General features: G+C 34.1%; 2 protein-coding genes and 1 long non-coding RNA gene across 5 annotated transcripts; all 3 read right to left on the minus strand.

Moving 5' to 3' along the window:
• On the minus strand, positions 1 to 4,340 carry LOC118033927 (probable trehalase). 2 transcript variants are annotated; one of them, XM_035039065.2, is made up of 11 exons: positions 3,536 to 4,332; positions 3,167 to 3,286; positions 2,646 to 2,761; positions 2,448 to 2,548; positions 2,229 to 2,338; positions 1,986 to 2,058; positions 1,731 to 1,898; positions 1,550 to 1,637; positions 771 to 870; positions 379 to 592; positions 1 to 293 (listed from the first exon to the last, which is right to left on the minus strand). In XM_035039065.2, the coding sequence occupies exons 1-11, from the start codon at positions 4,240 to 4,242 to the stop codon at positions 210 to 212; spliced, it is 1,881 nt and encodes a 626-aa protein (XP_034894956.1). In that variant the 5' UTR covers positions 4,243 to 4,332; the 3' UTR covers positions 1 to 209. The 2 variants fall into 2 exon arrangements, with proteins under 2 accessions (XP_034894956.1, XP_073263250.1); XM_073407149.1 differs by lacking the exons at positions 1 to 293; positions 379 to 592; positions 771 to 870 and adding an exon at positions 885 to 1,450 and having other exon boundaries at positions 3,536 to 4,340.
• A 3,711-nt stretch (positions 4,341 to 8,051) lies between these two features.
• LOC140955729 (uncharacterized) lies at positions 8,052 to 9,702 on the minus strand. Of its 2 annotated transcripts, XR_012170182.1 has the most exons (3): positions 9,641 to 9,702; positions 8,982 to 9,244; positions 8,052 to 8,332 (listed from the first exon to the last, which is right to left on the minus strand). It is a non-coding gene; the product is annotated as an uncharacterized lncRNA (long non-coding RNA). The 2 variants fall into 2 exon arrangements; XR_012170181.1 differs by lacking the exon at positions 8,052 to 8,332 and having other exon boundaries at positions 8,658 to 9,244.
• Positions 9,703 to 12,372: 2,670 nt separating this feature from the next.
• LOC118033925 (ABC transporter F family member 3) lies at positions 12,373 to 18,569 on the minus strand. The gene is made up of 18 exons (XM_035039063.2): positions 18,285 to 18,569; positions 17,916 to 18,128; positions 17,633 to 17,825; positions 17,257 to 17,465; positions 16,978 to 17,136; positions 16,472 to 16,600; positions 16,292 to 16,393; positions 16,051 to 16,197; positions 15,720 to 15,782; positions 15,567 to 15,613; positions 15,390 to 15,449; positions 15,147 to 15,229; positions 14,915 to 15,009; positions 14,565 to 14,651; positions 13,837 to 13,924; positions 13,493 to 13,578; positions 13,054 to 13,116; positions 12,373 to 12,885 (listed from the first exon to the last, which is right to left on the minus strand). Exons 1-18 carry the CDS (start codon positions 18,486 to 18,488, stop codon positions 12,763 to 12,765), a joined length of 2,151 nt encoding a protein of 716 aa, XP_034894954.1. The 5' UTR covers positions 18,489 to 18,569; the 3' UTR covers positions 12,373 to 12,762.
• Positions 18,570 to 20,031: the final 1,462 nt, after the last annotated feature.

Consider the following 20,031-nt stretch of genomic DNA (forward strand, 5'->3'; position numbering starts at 1 on the left):
TACAAAAGGAAATAACACTGATGAGTTCATTAATTCATTTTCTATTAAAAGATCACAGAAACAAGACTGATTTCAATAGGATCTATCAGCACGTGATCAAATTACAATAATGGCATGCATGAGGAAATAACGTGGAAAAAAAATGCCTTGGATCGCAAAAGATAAACTGTTGTATAAAAAATCCCTCTCTTCAGTTTCCAAGCCGATTATCAACAACCTATGCTCCGGTCTTCAGGCCATCCAAACTCCTCCAAAAATGCCAATATAACTCCATTTGACCAACCAAAACCAGTCTGCATCACCAAAAACTCTTGAAATCAGTACAGATGTGTGTAAAATATGTATGCGACCACACTTGCTTTTAGGTTTTATATGTACCTGGGGTATGTATTCTCCACCACCTCCAAAATCTCCAAATTTTTGCACATCGTATTTTTCATGCATTGCGCCTGTTTTCTTGTATCCAACGTAGTTGGTTTTGATCCACCTCACAGCTATGTCTTCTGCCAATGACCTTGCTTCTTTTAATCCAGATCTCAGCAAACCTTCAACAATCAAGTGTTGAAGTGGCGCCCAACCATTTGGAAAGTCCCTGTTTTTACAAATTCTATCAGTTTATACAAAATTCAGATAAGACAGTTTTCCATAGATCTTTAAAAGGTTGGCAGACACAAAATTATGCCATAAAGGTTTCCACGATTAAGAGACAGTAAGAACGATTTTTAAATTAAACGTTTCAGATAAAGGAAAAGGTAAAATAGATTACTAACCATTGTTGTCCTGAATTTATTAAAGAAGTGGCAATTCCAGCAACATGAATCAGGCCTGAACTTTGAAAACTCCCCATGACATTCTTCACCAAAGCACCATCTTCACAATCATGAAAATCAAGAGCATTTTCAGTATTCAACTTACAAAAGAAGAGAATATAGCCTAATATATGTCCGTATGGAAAAGTCATCTCATGAATCAAAGGCCAAGGTGATCTAAACCTTTGCTTTCTAATTCTCAAATGGCAGGCTATCTGCAGACCTTATAAAAATCTCAACAGTAACTTAAGATGTATGAAGTCATTCTGGCTTGTATCTTTTCTTAAAAGATAAAGCCAGCATACGGTGGGTCCAGATAGCGTAGCATCTGATAAATTGGGGAAGGAGAACATCACTTGTTTTACAACATTTACACCTGTGGTCGATCCCTAGGGTCAATTCTGATGAACTTCTAATTATCTATAATAATAAAACTATCTGATATGACTGCTAGCTTACTCTTAACTGTGCTGAATAACTTGTCCCACTTTCAGTTCTATACAGTTTTCTTTTTCAATTTGAATCAGGAGCTTTAGAATACCTATAAGCTAGCAATTCGGCTATATGATAAGTAAACTTAACTTCTTAAGCACTAAGCTTTCAGCTTTATGCACTTTGAATTAGAAAAGTAAATCCCTTATCTGCAAATTAGGGTGATTAAGATAAGTTTAATAATGATTCTCTCTATCATGCACATCATTTGTGCAAATGCTCGAAAGTGGACATGGAGAGTCACGAACCTGAATGGAACAAATCTATCCACAAAGGAATAAAGTTCGAAGCATATACATTCTGATTTTGGTTACAAGCTTGCCATGTTTCAGATTCCTGAAAGTATGAAATCAACAAAAATCATGAAAAAATCTGAGAAAAATATAATATCAGATATTGGCTTTTCAAACACATGCATGAGGAAAATACCTTGCATATAGTGCCATTAGCGAGCCTGTAATCAAACCACTGTCCCATCTCGCCATTCCAGAAAACAGAATTGATTGCATTTTTTCTTGCTTCGGCAGCTTCCAAGAAACTCTCCGTTGTGGCTTTGTTTCCGAGGACATTTGCCAAAAAGGCAATATCTAGTTCCATCTGGAATGATAGACACAATGATTGCTTTGATATTAAGTGAAAAAATTACTGACTTTAGATTTTCTCTATAAGGTATTCGAACCATACCTTGAGTATGTAAACATTTAAATCAACAGGTAAAATTGATGTCGTGGACAATGTAGTGAATTCTGACGTATTCCTGTAACAAGGCAAATAAATGATAGCTACTTAATATTCCAATTCTGCTAAAATTCAACGATTATAACATTCTCATCATTGACATTATGACTTAACTTGTAAAGAACTAAAGATCCAGGACATTAAATAATTTTTTCTTGTACAAGCAGATTTTTATAATGCAAACATTACCTCATCCATCTTGTACTAAAATCCCATCCGGATTCAGCAGCTGAAGCTATGTCGTGGTAAAACTGTTGTTTCTCAGAATTACTCAAGAACTTGGAAGCAGATTCCTTATCCTGTAAGAGAAAATAAGTAAACATATTACAAATCTTACGTGTCTCCAATTACCTATATGGAACAGAGTCAAATAATGCTTCAGTAACTTAGCCAGAGGAAAGAACATGCTTTTGTAGAAGATTCGGGCCTGGGTTTGTTCCACATTGCATAATACCGACTTAAGTTGTGGTTGCAGCCTTGAGCATCCTGGATAGTAACCTTATGTATCTCTACAACAAGAACAGGTATTTTTTACAAAAGCTCAAGTAACAAAAAAGAAAAGAAACTAAACATAGAAGGAAAGCAAAAGGGCATATCACGCAGTACCAGAGTTCCAAAAAGCATGTTCTTTGAGCAATGCAGGAAGAGCCTTTCTAACCAATTCCACATCATAAGTTCTATTATATATCTCATAAACCATTGCACTCAGGAGGGGAGGTTGGCTGAAAAAAGTATACAAGATTATAGCTTAATTTCAAGCATAAAAGAAGTCAAATCGAAGCAGAACTCATTTCAAGCAAATCACAACTAGATTTAAAAAAAGGAAGAAGAAGAAGAAGAAGGCACGGCCTTTGAGCTTGAAAGTCTCTAATTCATAATAAAAACAAAAAAAAAATGATGGGAATGAAACAGGACAATCAGTAATGGGAAAGAGATTAGTTCAGGGATGATAACCCAGTTCTTGTGCAATTTAAAAGGAGAAAAAGAAGAAGCTGTAGATGATTCAATGAAAAAAAATTGGCAGGTAAATTATAAATATAGACAAGTACCTCAAACATTTCTTACACGAAGAAAGATGTAACAAGAATATGAAAAGATAACTTGTCAGAAAAGGGATCAAGTATTACCTCCTGTTGGTGTAATAGGCCCTTGAACCATTAAGAACATAGCCATAAGTATCCACAAGGAAAATGAGATTTGTCACCATTGCTTTTGCAGTCTCATACATTTTACTGGCCAGCAAGCCCCTGCATGATAAGCACCCTTCTATATTATTCTCACCAAAATTTGATGCACCAAAGAGGAATACTCCTGAAAGACTTAACCAATGGGTCCCGTATGATATCGACCAATAAGAGGTTGATATAATTCTACCGCAATGTTAAACACACGCGTAAGTAAAACCATCCAAAGATGCGTAACAGACAGCAATAAGAACAAGGTAAAGCAGAACAAAGAAAAGCGTCAAAAAAGTAAGTGCAGAAACATTAAATTACCTAATTACCCAATACGAGTCCCAATAATAAACCTCTATGAAACGTGAACCAGGCACAACCACTGCCTCGGGCAAGGGAAGTAAAGTATGCAATTCAGGCTGTTCACGAACCCCATCGGAGACTTTTCTACTCAAATTCTTCCATAAAGCATGAACCTCGAGAGCCCATGCCCTCACTTCTGGATTCTTTACTTTAAGCAAGAACCCTTCGGGTTCAGGAACAAAATCCACTGGATCATAGTACAGGAGATCATCCCCTGCATCATCAAAGTAGGTTGCAATAAACTCTTTCAAGTCTTTGACTGAAACAGTCCCGTTTTCACCTCGTCTTGGTAGCCCGTCAAAAGCTTTCTCTGTCTTCGAGAGATTGAGTTTTAATGACAAATCAACGTAAGGTTTTGCGTCAAAGTCCTTTTCTCCAAAAGTGTCGAGGGCAGTTTCTTGGACACGTTCAAGAAAGGTAACCAAGGGTGTTGTTGGTACTACTGTTACAAAGCATTTTTTAGACAAACCTCTTGTTAGAGTCATTGTTGTTAGAAACAAAAACGAGAAAAACACAAGATTAAGCATTTGTTGAGCCATGACTGAAAGACAGTGAAGGTGTCCATGGCGGTGGTGATTGCTCCTGTATATGTATGAAGAGGGAGAGAGGAATTTTCGAAGCAGCCGGCTATGGTCAAGAGTATTATTATTGTTTTTTGGCTTCATATGGTTGTGATAAAACTTAGGGTTGAGAATGGGGTTAGATGCGAATTTTTAGTTTGGAATTTTGATTTGATGTTTTGTGGTTCATACTTCGTAGTAGGGTTTTGATACTATTAGCCCACATGGTTGAATACCAAGAAATTTATACTCCCGTGGACCTTTTGGCTGCCACTTGTATCTATTTCATCCATCCATTCATTTATTTATTGAGTATATATACCTTTTCCACCTTCTATTTATTATTAAGTATATATTCTTTCTCCAACTGTATTCGAACTTTTTTTCTAAATTTAAGAGTTGATTTTTATATTTTCAATTTTAGTTTTAATTTCGGTATATTTAAAACCAAGTCTTTTTGTTATTTTCTTCAAGGTTCTTTCTGTGTTTTATATATAGAAAAACTATTAAAATGATTTAAATACCCTGAACATCACTCTTTTTTAACCTAATTGACAATTCTTTATATATATAATTAATTTTCATATCCTTTAACCTGACTAACCAATCTTAATTATTTTTCTGTGGAATTGATTTTAAATTTTATAAATAAAATCTAATTTCATAATTAATTATCCGTCTAGAAAGTATGGTTTTAAATTAACAAGAAAAAAGAGGATAAATTTTTAGGCTATTGGATTTTCTTTTGAGACAAAGAAGAAAGGGTATTTAGGCTACTACAATTTCTTAAAATTAAAATAATAAAAATTGTATGGGAAAATAAAGATAATAATATAAAATTTTAAACTTATTTGTTTTATTCTAAAATTTTTAATTTAATTTACATAAAAAAATAAAAATCATCAATTAGTTTAAAAATAAAATAAATAATTGAGAGTACAAAAACTAATTCTTGGATGATTTTAATTAATTTTTAGAGAAATTTGACCAGTTTTATTTTATTTTTTAGAATACATGCCTTTCCAACTTGACTATATATTTATTCTAACAAAAAAATATATATCTTGTCATTGCCAAGATAAGGAAATCAAATTGGATCATTGTATCAAAATTTATATATTATTAGATTGTGTTTGGTTAGTATTTTAAGATATAAAAAATGGAATAGATAAAACTATATTTGGTTGAAGGAATAAGGATAAAAATAAATTTGTTTCTAAAATATTTTTATAGTAATTTTTTATTTTTTTAAAAAAATAATTACAAGGAAAAGGAAAAGGAAAATTTTAGGCCAAGTGGTGTGTTTGCATATGATTCAACATCCAAGACTCGCACGCATTTAATTATGAATAAACTAAAAAAAAAAATTAATGAAAATCAACTTAATGAAAATAAGGATGATCAAGTTATTTCATGTCAGAGAATTTTATTTAATGAAAAAAATTGATAATGGCCGATTTTAAACTTTATATTACTTGAAAAAGTAAAATAGGCTTAATAGATAATTATTTTTTGTTTGATTTTATATTTGTGAACCGATGTAAGATTGTTTTAAGTTAAAAACCTAATTTATTAAAGCTCTGAAGATATTTTTTAGTGAAAATAGATTAAAAAGTGTATTTTTATGGAACCTCCCCACTAATTTTTCAATCACCATTGCAGATGGTGTGTCCCTCACTTATATATATATATATATATATATATAGATCTCCAGTCACGAGGCTGGAGCTTTTAAGGGAAAAATAAGAAAAAGCTCTGCGAGGCCAGGGCTTTTAGGCCCAGTCACACTTCGCCTAGCTTGCCTTGTTTCTTAATTTAATTTTTTTAATTAATTAATTAAAAATATATTAATTTATTGAAATTTTAAATCAATTAAGAATATATTTTAGTAATTATTTTAAAATTTAATTTACAATTTAGAAATTGAATTCAAAACATCTTCATTTCTAGATTATATTCAATTTGAATGATTTTTTTTTAATGAATAATACCATTCTAATTATAGTCAAATAAATATTTTAATAATTTTATATTCATATTTCTATTTTGTGGTTTTGTTGTGATAGCTTGAGTTAGCCTGAATGGGTAGAAAATACCGCCATCTTGATAATTAAAAAAATTTGTTTCATATATATTAAATTGCATTTAGTAATCAAATTTTAATTGTAAAAAGAAAATACATTATAAACCCCTTGAATTTTTTTTATGTTTTTTTAAAATTCTAACCCAAGGCGTATATCACTCACCTGGTATCTTGTCTGTAAAAAAAAAAAAAAAAGCTAGTACTTGTCGTGTCTTTTTTTTTTTTGAAGACTTGTTTATCTGCAAATATCTGGAAGACTGGTGACAGCTCCCTTCCCTCAGAGGGAAACAAATAATAGGAAAACAAACAGAACTGTAAAATAAAATAATGTAGTGCACATGTTATGCACGGCATTTGGATATATAATTTTAAATTATTTTTTGTATAAAAATATATTAAAATAATATATTTTTTATTTTTTAAAATTAATACATCAAAATAATTTAAAAATATAAAAAGTAAATTTAAAACTATAAAAAATTCTACAAAACACGGTACGGCACAACAAACCAACCACCATGCTTTCTATTCTACGCGTTCCTATCCGCTGCCCTATAAAATACTTGTAATCCAATTAAATTATGTTTTCCTTTTTATGTTTGTTTATTATTGGATGTGTACTACAGAAGCCGTACGAATTTTAGTGGATCACAGGAGTGCTGCTTTTTCTTAAACGTACCTAATTAACCAATGATGCGATGCCACAAAATCGCTTTTGACCAGTTTGTTTGGGTTGTTTTGACCAATTAAATAAGGAGTTGGACGGGAGATTGATAAGGAAGTACCGGAAGCTGTGATTACATTTAATAATTTCTCGAGAAGAGAAAAAGAAAAGAAAAAAACAGAGAGATATTTAATATTTATATTAAATATTATGAAGCTGTGATTACATTTATATTAAAGAAAAAAACAGTTCCCTTTCCCAGCAACATAGCTTTTTTCGCACCGCCAACAGTAGCGCATCAAATTTCTAAGCCATACTATGAAATCCCATCAAAATGATTGGCAGAGTCCACTAGCTATTTCCTACTATATTCCAAGAATTGTATTTGCCAACACTAGCGCATCAAAGCCTACTTCTTACATAGTTGGGAGTATTATTTTTAAGTTCCTAGGAGGTTGGTGGGAAGAGGATATGGTGTTTCCTTAAAGGACTACATAATTGCAAATTAGAATATGAAAGAAAGAAAAACTACGTGAAAGGTTCTGCTCTATACATGACTAGTGAAACAAACATTCATAATCAAAGATAGAGAGAGCTGCACATGAACCCATATAAGCATTTTTCTTCATAACTTGTACCGAAACAAGGTTGCACAGCCAAAATGGATAGGTTGGTGCTTTGGAAATTGAATTTGACCATATCAATTCTCTAGAGTCTACACAAATCAATAACAAAGTACATTACACAGTAACTGACCGAAAAGTACTTTCGCTAGGGAAAAACTCTGTACCATGTCAAAATGACGAAGAAAGACCGGTCCTGAAATAGTCATGAGAAGGGGAAAAACTAGGGGTAAATTCACCTCCCCACCTCAGCCAAGGTAATTGTGATTCAGCTAGCTAAAAGCTTATATAACCGAAGTCTAGAGGGATATGTAATCCATTTGTCTTTTAGGGAATAAATCCTGGAACAGAACACTAATTTTGGGTGATGCAGGAAACAACTGCCCTGAAAATCTGGATGTTGAACCAGGGAAGAGGACAGAAAAACAGCTAAGGCCGACTAGAGCCAGTGACTCAGTTTAGTGCTACTTTCACCCTTTATTTACTGACTTGAAAAGGAAAACTGAAATAAACTTCAGTCAGTAACTCCTTCAAAAGATTCCTCTATGAAAGAAACTCTACATCAAAAGAGACAAAGAAGGGCACAAGAGATTGTTCTGGTCTAAAGATCAAAGGGGACTCGTGTTCATGGAACTGTCTACTTCCCTGGGAAAGAAAGCTACTTCATCCCCACAAAGGCAAACCAGAATTCAGGCAAAGAACAAGGCTTTGAAGGGGGCGAGGGCAAGGTTGTACATAATTTGCCGTTGTGTGGTCATGCTGCTTTGTTGGAAGGAGCGCAAAGATGAGTAATGCTGGTAAGCTGAACATTCACGAACTAGCATCCTGTTCAGATCAGCAAATGTATTTACTATTACTTTTCATCAGGCGAGACTAGGAAACTGGTGTAAATACAAGGTTGAGAGAAACAAAGATGTAGAATATTTGCCGCATAGATGCAATGAAATGTTGAATCAGGGCAATGCAATATGTAATCTAGTAAAAAAATCATATTTAGCCTCAATCCTCTACTGTTTTTATTTCCTTCTTCAAATACACGTCTTCTTGAAAAATATGTCCGAGTATTTTCACTGGAGTAATGACAAGAAAATATGACGCAAACACACCTGTATACAGCGAATAGATATAACTTCCACATAGCACAACATCCAAACAGGAAGCTAATGCGAATATGACAAATAAAGTGTAGAGACAAGAGGCTGAATGAGAATGATAAATACTAGTCTGAACCCAATATTCTTCCAATGTTATTGAATGTCTCCAACCAGACCAAGCAGCCTGTGGGACATAATTAAGGATGCATTCAAAACCAACTCTCTCAGCAACAATTGCTCCATGAGTAGGGTAGTTCAGGCCTAGGAAAAAAGCTCGAACTACATAAGAAAAATTCTTTCTTTCCTATAAAACTAATGAATATACTTGCTCTAATTTAAACAAACTGAAAGTAATGACTCCGACAGCCAGCAGAGCTTACTTGCTAACCTATTGCATGATACTTCAGCAAGCGAGCAGAATTTAATGCCTTCAGCGAGCAACAATAATTTAGTGTGTTGCCGTTATAGAATTACTGTTACATTGGCTCTGTCCTTGTTTTCAGAGTGGTCTGAGTTAAACTCCAAAAGTAGCAGCTTCAGATGTAAGCCACAGTTCTATTTCATTATATATATACGAGGTAAGTAAGTTATCCAAACATTTCCAAGGCACCCAACCTGTTATCACCGCAGCAGAGACTGAAGCCTATAAATTCTAGTGTAAGCAAATAACAAATCACATCAAGCCATAACAACAATGAAAGAAACATAACACATTGCATAGCATATTACAGTGCACAAGCTATACATGTTTCATCAAAATAGAGAGTGATCATGTTCTACTACAAACCAACGTGCTATTCAAGAACCTAACATGCTGCTGCCCCGCCCCCCCCCCCCCCTGTTCAAGAACCTAACATGCTGCTGCAAGCTTATGTCCATGAAATTTACACACATTCTTTCAATTTTGCTCTCATGAGATTTCAAATCACTAACGATCTTCCATTATGATGTTCTTATTGTAGAATTCAGTTAAGTTTTATCTATGAACATAAGACTAAGAACACCCAGACAGTAATGAAAGCACAGAGATAGCTCATACCTCTCAGCAAAAGCACTAACTTATCCAACTTATATCCATTTCTTCTACGCATCATCCTAGATGAAAACATATCAATTATTTTTCTCATGCCCGTCCTTGGGTCGACGAGAGCAGGAAACATTTCCATAAAGTGTAAGCAACTAACACAAAAACCCTACAAAATTTCAATCAACAGAACAAAAAATAGAAAATAAAGTACACTCATTCAATTAACAGAAACAGAATGAATACAATAGTAATTAATCAATCACGTTATCACAATTTTTTGTTTTCAGAAAAACCTAAAAAGAAAAAAAAGAAAGGTTTCCAGCAATAAGAATCAAATCTTGATTTTTTTTTCCTTTTCTTTTTCTTTTTGAACGCGAAACTGGAGAAGATACCGTTCCAATGATCAAACAGGGAGATTGGCAACGTCGTTGTGTTGGAGGTGCTGATTAGTAGAGAAAGCGAGAGGACGATCTTGTGCCTCGTCGTCATCGTCATCAGGATCCATGGTGGCAACATTGACGCAAGAGAAGCGCTCAAGAGAAGAAAAGAAGGCGGAGATCACGGTGGCGCTGACCCAATTAGCTACACTATTCAAATTCTCCACCGATACAATGCTGCTGTTGGTGGTTGTGGTGATGGCGGTGTTGATGTTATCGTTGCTGTTCTCCATTGTCGATCGAAGGGATAGGAAATTGGGAGAGATTTTTGAACCCTAATTGAGAAATTGAGGTGCGCGGATTGGGCGGGGGTGGTAAAGGGTTGCTTTAATTTGGAATTTTGTGGGGGTATTTAATTAAGATACTAATCATTGATCTTATCCGTAATTACTGGGATAGGATGAGTTTTGGCCATAACAATGGATTGTTTTGAAATATACCTAAACGTTTTGGGACAATACTGTAGATTGAAAATATTATTTGGAAAATTACAAAGTTTTAACATAATTGTGTTTGAAAAATCATTTTTGTATACAAGCTTTATTTAGAATAAGGGTCGAGTTTCGTAATATATTAATTTTGTATGTGGCTACTATTTCAAATAGTTGTTTAGTCATGTTTTAAGATATATTATTTATACAGATTAATTAATCTAAACAAAAAACAACCTAAAATTTTATAAAAATCCAATGGTCAAAAGATATAATTCAAGATCCAATGACCAAAAAAGAAAAGAAAAATAAGGTGATTGATAGGAGAAAAAAATTGAGAAAGAAAAAAAAATAGAAAAAAAAAATGGTTACAGGAAAAACACTAAGGCTCTATTTTTTATGTAACAAGTACCGTTAGAAAGAAATTGACGAGATGATTTTAATTATATCTTCAAAGAACACCAATTGAGATTGTAATTAACCCTAAATTAACCTCGAATAAAATCTCTAACAAGTTACAACCGTATTTGGTGGTCTTTTTAGGTGTGTTTAGAATAGTTTCATCAAGATTTTTCTAACAGTATTGAATATGTTGAAAATGAAGCTTCAATGTTTTATGGTCAACCAATTATTTCTTTCCATTGAATTTTAAATCTTATTTTTTAGTCATTGAATTTTCATAAAATTTCAAGTTAGCTTTTTATATATGTTAATTAAATCAAGAGAGATATGATTTTTAAAACAACCATTATTCTCAATAGCGGATGGATATGTTCAAACTATGTTATCTCTCTAATACTTTTCTAACTTGTGTTACTTTCCCAAAACTTTTATCAAACTATGTTATAATTCTAAAATATTCAATGACAATACAATAAACTCATGGTACAATGAAGATAGAATATTAAAACATTTTAATGAATAAGAAAAGGACAATAATAATATTTATTTTATTTTTTGAAATTATAATTTTTTTCATTAAAAAATGAAAAATGTTTAATTAAAAATAAATTTTGTTTCTAATTTTCTCTGTAAAAAAAAAAAAATAGATGCATATATAAATATTTTATATTATCTATCCTTTTTATTTTATACTTGTATCTTTGAGGTTAATTCTACTTATTAATTACATTTGATTTTCACCGCTATAAATAAAATATGCAAATATAATTTATTTAAAAATCAAGATGAAAAAAGTTATCTTGAATAAATTGATTATTAATTCTACTTATGGATGGCATAGATTGCATAAATAAAATATGCAAATATAATTCTTAAATATTTTCTCTTTATTCTTTACCGAGTTTCAACCTCTTCTAATCCAACACCTCCCGAGGAAAAAATGAAAATTGTGTATTCTTTGGTGAAGCTTATTTGAACGACGCCCAAATTTCGATGGTTCAAATCCTGTTTTTTCTTAGCCAAGTGGTATTGTCTAAGAATAGACTTCTAGTTATTTTATCATTTTTGTTAAAAATAAAAAAGGTGCTGATTTCTTGTGAATTTTTAAAATACCCTATGATCATAATTTTATTAAAAAAAGAAGAAAGAAAGTCAAGAAATTAAATATAACAACATTTTTTTTTAATATAAATAAAGGACAATCGACCGTTTCTTATATTTTTTATAATATGAAACACAGTGGACTCAGGTGCTGCAATAGCGTATGGCCTTTCCCTAAGGCCATAAGATCAAGTCCCTAGTCGACCTCCTCCAAACTAGGGTCTACCGTGCCTCACCTGCAAACAAATGTGGGTTAAGTTTCATCATGGCGGAGACCATTTCTCTTTATAGAAGAGGATCCATTTCAATACCACATTTAAAAGAAGTAAACAAGCCTTCGAGGATTTCCTCACATCTAGACATTAATCAAGAATTGAACAAGCAAACGCAAAAATACCTTGTGATATAATTCATTGAAAAGAACACTTGGATAAGTTACCAATCATGCAAATGAGATTGTATAGGTTTAGCAAAACTTCAATTCACAGAACTCATCTGATTCTCCACAAGATAAGGACAGTATCGATTCGCAAAATCAAGGTAATCTCAAGAACTCCGCAATAAGGTACTAGAGTGTTGTGGTCTAGATGTGGCATTCTAAATCGCACAACGCGCTGTATTCAGTAAGCCTTTTCTTGTTCTTCTTCATTCTAGTTCATGAATCAAAACCAAAGTTACAAGGGGCCTGAGTCATTTGTGCCAATCAATCTATGCCATCCATCCTACTGCACCATGACTAATTGAGAACTCAGACAGAGTATATTCAAGATGATTGGAGTATCTTCTTATAATCCAGGAAAGTCCCGTGGAAAGGTGTCACCTTTCCTTCTGATACCACCCATAGTTCATCCACACTTCCAGAAATTAAATGCTCATCATGACTAACCTGCAAGCGAGAAAGACCAGAAGTTGTATAAAAACATGCCAGTAATGTTTTGTTTCTTTTTCCTCTTTTTTGTTTGGAGAATTGAAAATCATATTATCTTGACTCAATCGTTTTATTTGACAAATGAAATCAGTAAAAAGTAATTGTCCAACTGAACACATGCAATACCATGAGAATCCCTCCTTGGAACAAAACAAGGCCTTGGATTAGTGCCTCCACCGCATCCAAATCCTGCAAGTTGACATATATCAGTGTGTTGCAAGAAGTTGCCATGATGTTATTGTATTAATTCAGAATTAAAATCAGAAAAGCTACAATCCTATTACCTGGCTACAGTTTTTCATCAACAAAATAAGGAAACAAAGGAAAGATGATACTATGTCTGGGTAACCAGAAAGCTTTATCTTTATAACCACATTTGTATATGTTCCTTTCCGCATAAATAAACTGAAAGCTTAAATGAATATTTCATACTCCAACTCTCCAACGCAAAATCAGAAGGACAAATGAACAAATTATCATTTCCCATATTTCAACACCTTCCAACATGTTTGACAGCAACAAAAAAATGGGCAGAAAAAAGTGGAGGAGAACGATAATGACTTACAAGATGATTGGATGGCTCATCAAGCAATATTATGTGTGGTTTCTTGAAAGTTATCTTTGCAAATGCCACCCTGCTTTTCTGACCACCTAATAATAAAAAGCAATTACACACAAAAAAAAAATGTTAATGCATCAGCATCAGACACAAGCAATCCACAAGTCATTATTACCATTATTGCTTCATGTTTAAAACATAAATTGCATCTTGTTTGCATACCCATGCTTGACTTGAGCCAAAGAATATCAAACTCCTTTTGAAACCCAAGTCAAGCTTTGGTTCAGAAGGATCTAATTGGATCTACAGTTTATGATAAGAAGAAGGCATGCAGAAGAGAACAAACATACCAGACAAGGTGTACATCGGTTGAAGTGCAAGATTTCCCGTAACACCAAAAGAACCTAAGTGAGCTCGAAGCTTTTGTTCAGGCACTCCCTAAAAGAAAACTTGTGGTCATATAAATAACATGAAGACAAGGGGAAAAAAAAAAAAACCAAAATAGGGGAAGGCATGACAGAGAATTGGCTGAAAGGGTAATACATTGTACAATCTCCAACCACCAACTAAAAGGTTATTTCAAATCCAGAATGACTTTAGGCTACCAATACATCAATCTGGATATTATCCTAAGTCCAGTAAAAAGCCTCTGGGCTGGATTTCTCCCTAACTGGACCATCGCACCATCTCTATCCTTGGATAATGGGCTGATCTTTTGGCTATGTACAATAATTGACAAATAAGAACGGATATGGGCCCTTATTTCAGAACAGAGCATCACTAACTATGGAAATAAAATCAAATATTCCAGTGACCATTCTAAGTCATCTGCTTTAAAATGCAATATGAATCAGAAGAGGAGAGAACTTATTTTCTGCTTCTTGGTCTTCCTAGCTTACATTTTCCAGATCCCAAGAAGAACACACTAAGGTTCAAGGATGTATTTCAACTATTCTCAGATGAGGTCCAGGTACTCTGATCATTATCCTCGCTAAAACCATGAAATCTAACAACTTCATAAAACCATATCGCAAGAAAACAAAAAATGAAAGCATAATTTTCCAAAGTAAAAACTCACTGGGAAGCAACGCATCATATACAGAAGGGGATTGGAAGATAGATCCAGTCCATCAACATGGTGCTGACTAAACACAGCAATGCGGACCTGTCATTTTATTCCTTGTCAGATTCAAGTGAGATGTTATGCAAAATGATGACAAGATTAAACTTCGAAATGTTCCACAATTAATTACAAAAGAAAACAGGATGTCTTCCCATATATAAAATTATTATTTTTCTCCCACAGAAAGAGATGACTTTTATCATTGAAAGAGGATCCCGTGGCACAAACTCTTCATATATGACAAGTATTAGCCTTGGTAGCAAATTATTGTTTGAGATGCTCAATAAAAGGAGCTGGTAAGATACCTTTGCAGAACGAAAGACTGTACCAGAGGTTGGTTGTAGCTCCCCTGCTATTAGTTTTAGTATTGTTGACTTGCCAATGCCATTTGGTCCAACCACTGGATGAATGAGGAATAACATATAAGATAATTGCAACCTTACAGACAGTATACCATTTCAATAACTTGTACCATACTGGATGGTCTATTGCAGTAATAAAAAAGAAAGATGTTTTCGCAGTGGCAGGCATCCTTACTTGCAATGCGGCTATCCAAATCAATCCCAAAATTCAAGTTCTTGAACATTAAAGGGCCCCCGGGATAACCAAATGATGCATCACTGTATTCAGATTTACCAAACATCAATGATATCACGTGTGATTTTCTCAGTTTCATGGCTTCATAATAATAATAATAAACAAATTGCAGTGGGCACTAAAAGAATCCAAAGAGCATCACAAATAAATCCAAAATATGGGTACATAAGCAGCAACTCAAACCTGAAACTTATTATAGGAGCACCAGGTCTATCGTCTGGAGTTGGAAACTCAAATTTATAGCTGCAAACCGAGAAACAGTAAATATGGTTCCAATGAATAAAACTATAGGGGGGTAACTGAACCTCATTCACATGAAATTTAAAAACGAGTCAACCACATAGGAAGAGAGATGCATACTCGGGGTCATTAACAATCTCATCCATATGACCCAATCGATCCAGTGCCTGAATTCAAAGAAGAGGATAAGCATTGGTTTAACAAGCAAAAAGAGCATAAAAGGGCCGAGCTCTTCAATTTAAAATCATCCACCAAGATGATTATAACACGCACCTTGATTCTTGACTGTACAAGAGATGCCCTCTTTGCATTATAACGGAACTTGTCAATAAAGGTCTGCATCATAAAGAACATTTACATGTCATACACAAGACTTGATATAATCTGGAAATCTTGGTTTAGCTAAATATTGTAATTCAAACAAGTGCTAGTGCAGTTTTGAAATTCTCTGATCTATGCGTCACAAAATTCCAAAGATGCTGTCAAAAGCATAAAAAACTGTGGGGTGGGGGGGCATAAAACACCAAATCAATAAATTGACATGGAGAATGGGCTTGACATTATTCGCATCACAGAATTGTTAGGGCAGGGCATTTGAATTAACCTGCATGTGGGCTCTTGATTTTTCATTTGCCTCAATTGCCTTCCGTTGGTTCTTAATTTGCTCTTCCCGTGTCCTTTCAAAGGTATCATAATCACCTTTGTAAGCAGTCAGTTTTTGCCCTTGTAAGTGGAGAATATCAGTGACCACCTGCAAACAAATCTGTAAGTTAAGAAACAGTGGATAGAAAAAAATTGGCAACCTAAAATGATCAATACTTAATAAGCAGAAATGTGAATATTACTGTGTTCAAGAACTCTCTAGCATGGGAAACAACTATAAACGTTTTCGGCCACTTCACCAAGTAAGATTCCAGCCACAGGACAGCATGGAGATCAAGATGATTCTGTAAAAATGATCAAAAAGTAAATAATTATACTGAATAACAAGTATATCCTGAAAAGGAATATAGAATATGCTGTACCGTAGGTTCATCAAGCAGCAATACATCAGGCTCTATAAACAGAGCACGAGCAAGAGCTATTCTCATCCTCCATCCTCCTGAAAAAGTTCTGGTTGCCTTCTTCTGCATATCTGGGGAGAAACTAAGACCCTGCAAATATTCATTGATGATGAGAATAGTGCATCAAGCAAGGTGAACCATCTAAACGGTCCATGCCGAATCAACCCAAAGACAGGGTTTCAGTACTATAGCATTTTTTCGTGGAGAAATCCATAAGGGCATCTCTTGCGCCTAGATCTTATATTCCCTCATTTTTTCTATCAGCCATCCAAAGCTTTATTTAGATTTTAAGTTCACACCCTATTATTTTTTTGGAGCCAAAGCCAGTTTCAATCAATAGTATATATTAGCTTTCTCCTACTGCGTGGACCCATCCCCGTAGGCAAACAGCTTTTTATTTTAGTTTCAGGCCTGATCAAGCAAGCACCAATAGAGTCAGGAAGTGCAAGAAAGATTCAAGTGCTGACCGCAAGAATGGAAGCAGCACGTGCTTCCGCAGAATATGCATCGATTAACTCAAGCCTCTTATATATTTCCTCAAGCCTTTGTGAAATAGCATCTTTGTTAATTGCCCCAATCTGATCACCTTTTCCATTTCCAGCGGCATCCTCAAAGTCCAAGTCTCTCTTGAGGACAAGAATCAATGTGTCAGCAGGAATACAAGCAATGACTACCCCAAAAGGCAAGAGCAACAGGAAAAAAACTGAAAAGGATGACATTCACCACAGAGAAAACTACACACTGACCTGTTGTGCATGTAGACGAACCTCTTCTTCCAAAAGCCGGGTTCTCTCAATATCAGAGTCCAGAACACATTGCAATGCTGATGTATCATCACCAACCACTTCTTGCTCAACATGTAAAATTTGGCAATTTCGAGGAATACCATCAATGGCATGCAGAGCCATGTACCTGAGGAAAGTTGTTTTTCCTGTACCGTTTCTTCCAACAAGCCCTGCATGAAAGGTGCAGTAAATTAGTATCATAACTAGAAAACAGCTATAACAGCAAAGCAAAACTGTATTTAATATCTGGTCTAGTTATTGCCTAACTATCATTTTCAGTTTTTTAATTCGAACCTATTTTTCAGCATAAAGCCATGAAAGAGAGACGAGAACCCACCATAATGCCTCCCAAAAGAAAGTGTCACAGAACCATCTACAATGAGATCCCGACCACCCACGGAGATATTGAAATTTTCCAGATGAATGTCCTTAACATTTGGTCCTCCGCCACCACCATCATGAGTTACACATGCAACAGGCATTCCGGCTCTAACCGCCTCCATTTCCGCCAGATGTATTTGGTACTGTGCCTGCACAATCAGGACAGCACAAACATCATCAACAACAGCAACAAAAATCTAGACAATCATCGAATTATAGAAGTCCCATCAAAATTATACCTCTCGTTGGCGCTCATCCTTCCTCTTTCTCCTTTCAATCTTCATTTTATCACGCTCGGTGAGAACAGGACCATCAATGGGCTCCGGCTTCTTCTTCTTTACTTCCTCATCCATTCCATCATCCATTCGAAACGGAGTCGTAAGACTCCTTACCGTCGGTTTCGGTTTCACCAATCCATGCTTCCCGAACTTGTCACTCAGCTTACTACAAACCTAAATCAATGCAATGATTTCCACAACAAAAAAAATTCAAAAATTCACATAAAACACCAACGCTGTCGCTCAATTTTCTATTTAAAGCTATCCCAACAAGCTGAATCAATTAGTTTTTCTAGGCGATGTTATTAATCTGAAGCTGTTTGCATTTACCTGGCGACATTCGGAGAAATCGGAGACGCATTCGGCCCCGACGAGGAGTTCACCGATGGCATTAAAAGCGCCTTCGCCTTCATCGCCGAAATCAAAATCTTCGTCGGCAAGGACGTTGATTATGTAATCGATGATTGGTTGATCGACTTCCAGGAATCGGGGGCCAAGCACCTCGTGAACCACTGAGGTCGCCACTTCTGTCATGGCTACGAGCAGAGAACGATATGGTTTTGTTCGCAGGGAGAGGGAGAGACCATAGAGGTGAAAGTGGGCGAGAGACGAAACCTGGACTGGAGATTGTATTTTGCTTTCGCTAAAATAAACGACGACGTTTTCATGGGCCGAATAGAATTTTTATTTATTTTTAGGCTTCGATGAGGTGGGTTTTTTTTATTAATAAACTTCAATGGGCCTTGGATTTCAGTATCGGATCCATGAGTCCATGAGTGTGTTGTTGGGTTCATTTTGTTCTTCACTTTTGTCTGGTGTCGCTTGAATAGCCATTTTACTGTTTTTTTATTTTATTTTTATTTTTTTAAATAAAAAATACTTTTAAATGAACGCTCTTCTACCATTACTCCAATTTTAGTGGTGGAGATTCATTGGAGAATGTTTGAAGGGTCCAATTTAAAATCATTTTGTAGTAGAAGGGTTGAAATGTGTCCTTTTCAAGATTTAAACATTCATGTTTCTTCTTTTCTTCTCGTGCATGTGAAGTTATACAATTTCTTGGAGAACTTGTATACATGAATTATAGATTGTTGTTAAAAATATTGTCTCTTGTGGATCAACATCATTCATGTTAAACTCTAAAAAAAATCTCTAAATCCTAACAGCCTGGAATTAGTCTATAATATAATTTGTGGTGAATCTCATAATTTCAATACAAAGATGGGTACATAGTTCAACTTTCACAATTAGTATTTGTATTTGAATTCAGAGAAAGCTTTTTTATTTTTCCATACACAAAGCATAGTTATTAAACTCAAACCAACCTGAAATCCTGTGATTGGACTAGCCCGGATAAGCCAAAAATCGAGATGAGTAAAAATCCGGTTGAAACTCAAGATTTTTTTTTTAATGTGTTTTCTTTTGTAACCAAAGATCCTTTATATATAGTTGATTAATAACTCTTTTCAAAATTTACTATATAAAATACTATATAAAAAAAAATTCAGTGAGATTTGAAATTTTTTGGTATATATATTTTATATTCGCAAGAAAAAAATTATGTTTTTTCAATGTATGATAAAAAATCTTCTTGGTCTAAATACTTTAACTTAAAAGGATAACATACTGACATAGTATTTTTTCGATATGAGATAAAAAATCATTTTAAAATAATCTTATAAACTTCGTTATTTATAACATATATAGTCTATATTTACATTAATTGTTTTTTTTTTAATTTTTAATATAAAATATTAATTTTTTTTCCAGATTAATCCATGTAATCCAGGACCCGAATCTTTGACCGGGTCAACCCTTGGGTCGGTTTGATAACTATGCAAGAAAGTAATCAATATATGCTCTCTTTTAAAATAATGCTTTTTTTTTAAAATATATATTTTTCAAATCCAAGTGTTAAAAAGAACTCAATTGAAATAAATAATCTCTACAAGATCCCAAAAAGGCTCAATTTACCTAAAATTGGTTTGTTTTGGTGGTTAGAAAGTGTTTTTATAAAAAAATTGAATTTTGTTTTTTGTTTTAAAATAAGTTTTTTGATATTTTTAAATTGTGTTAA

Source organism: Populus alba, chromosome 1 (assembly GCF_005239225.2).
Source record: "Populus alba chromosome 1, ASM523922v2, whole genome shotgun sequence".
NCBI lineage: Eukaryota > Viridiplantae > Streptophyta > Magnoliopsida > Malpighiales > Salicaceae > Populus > Populus alba.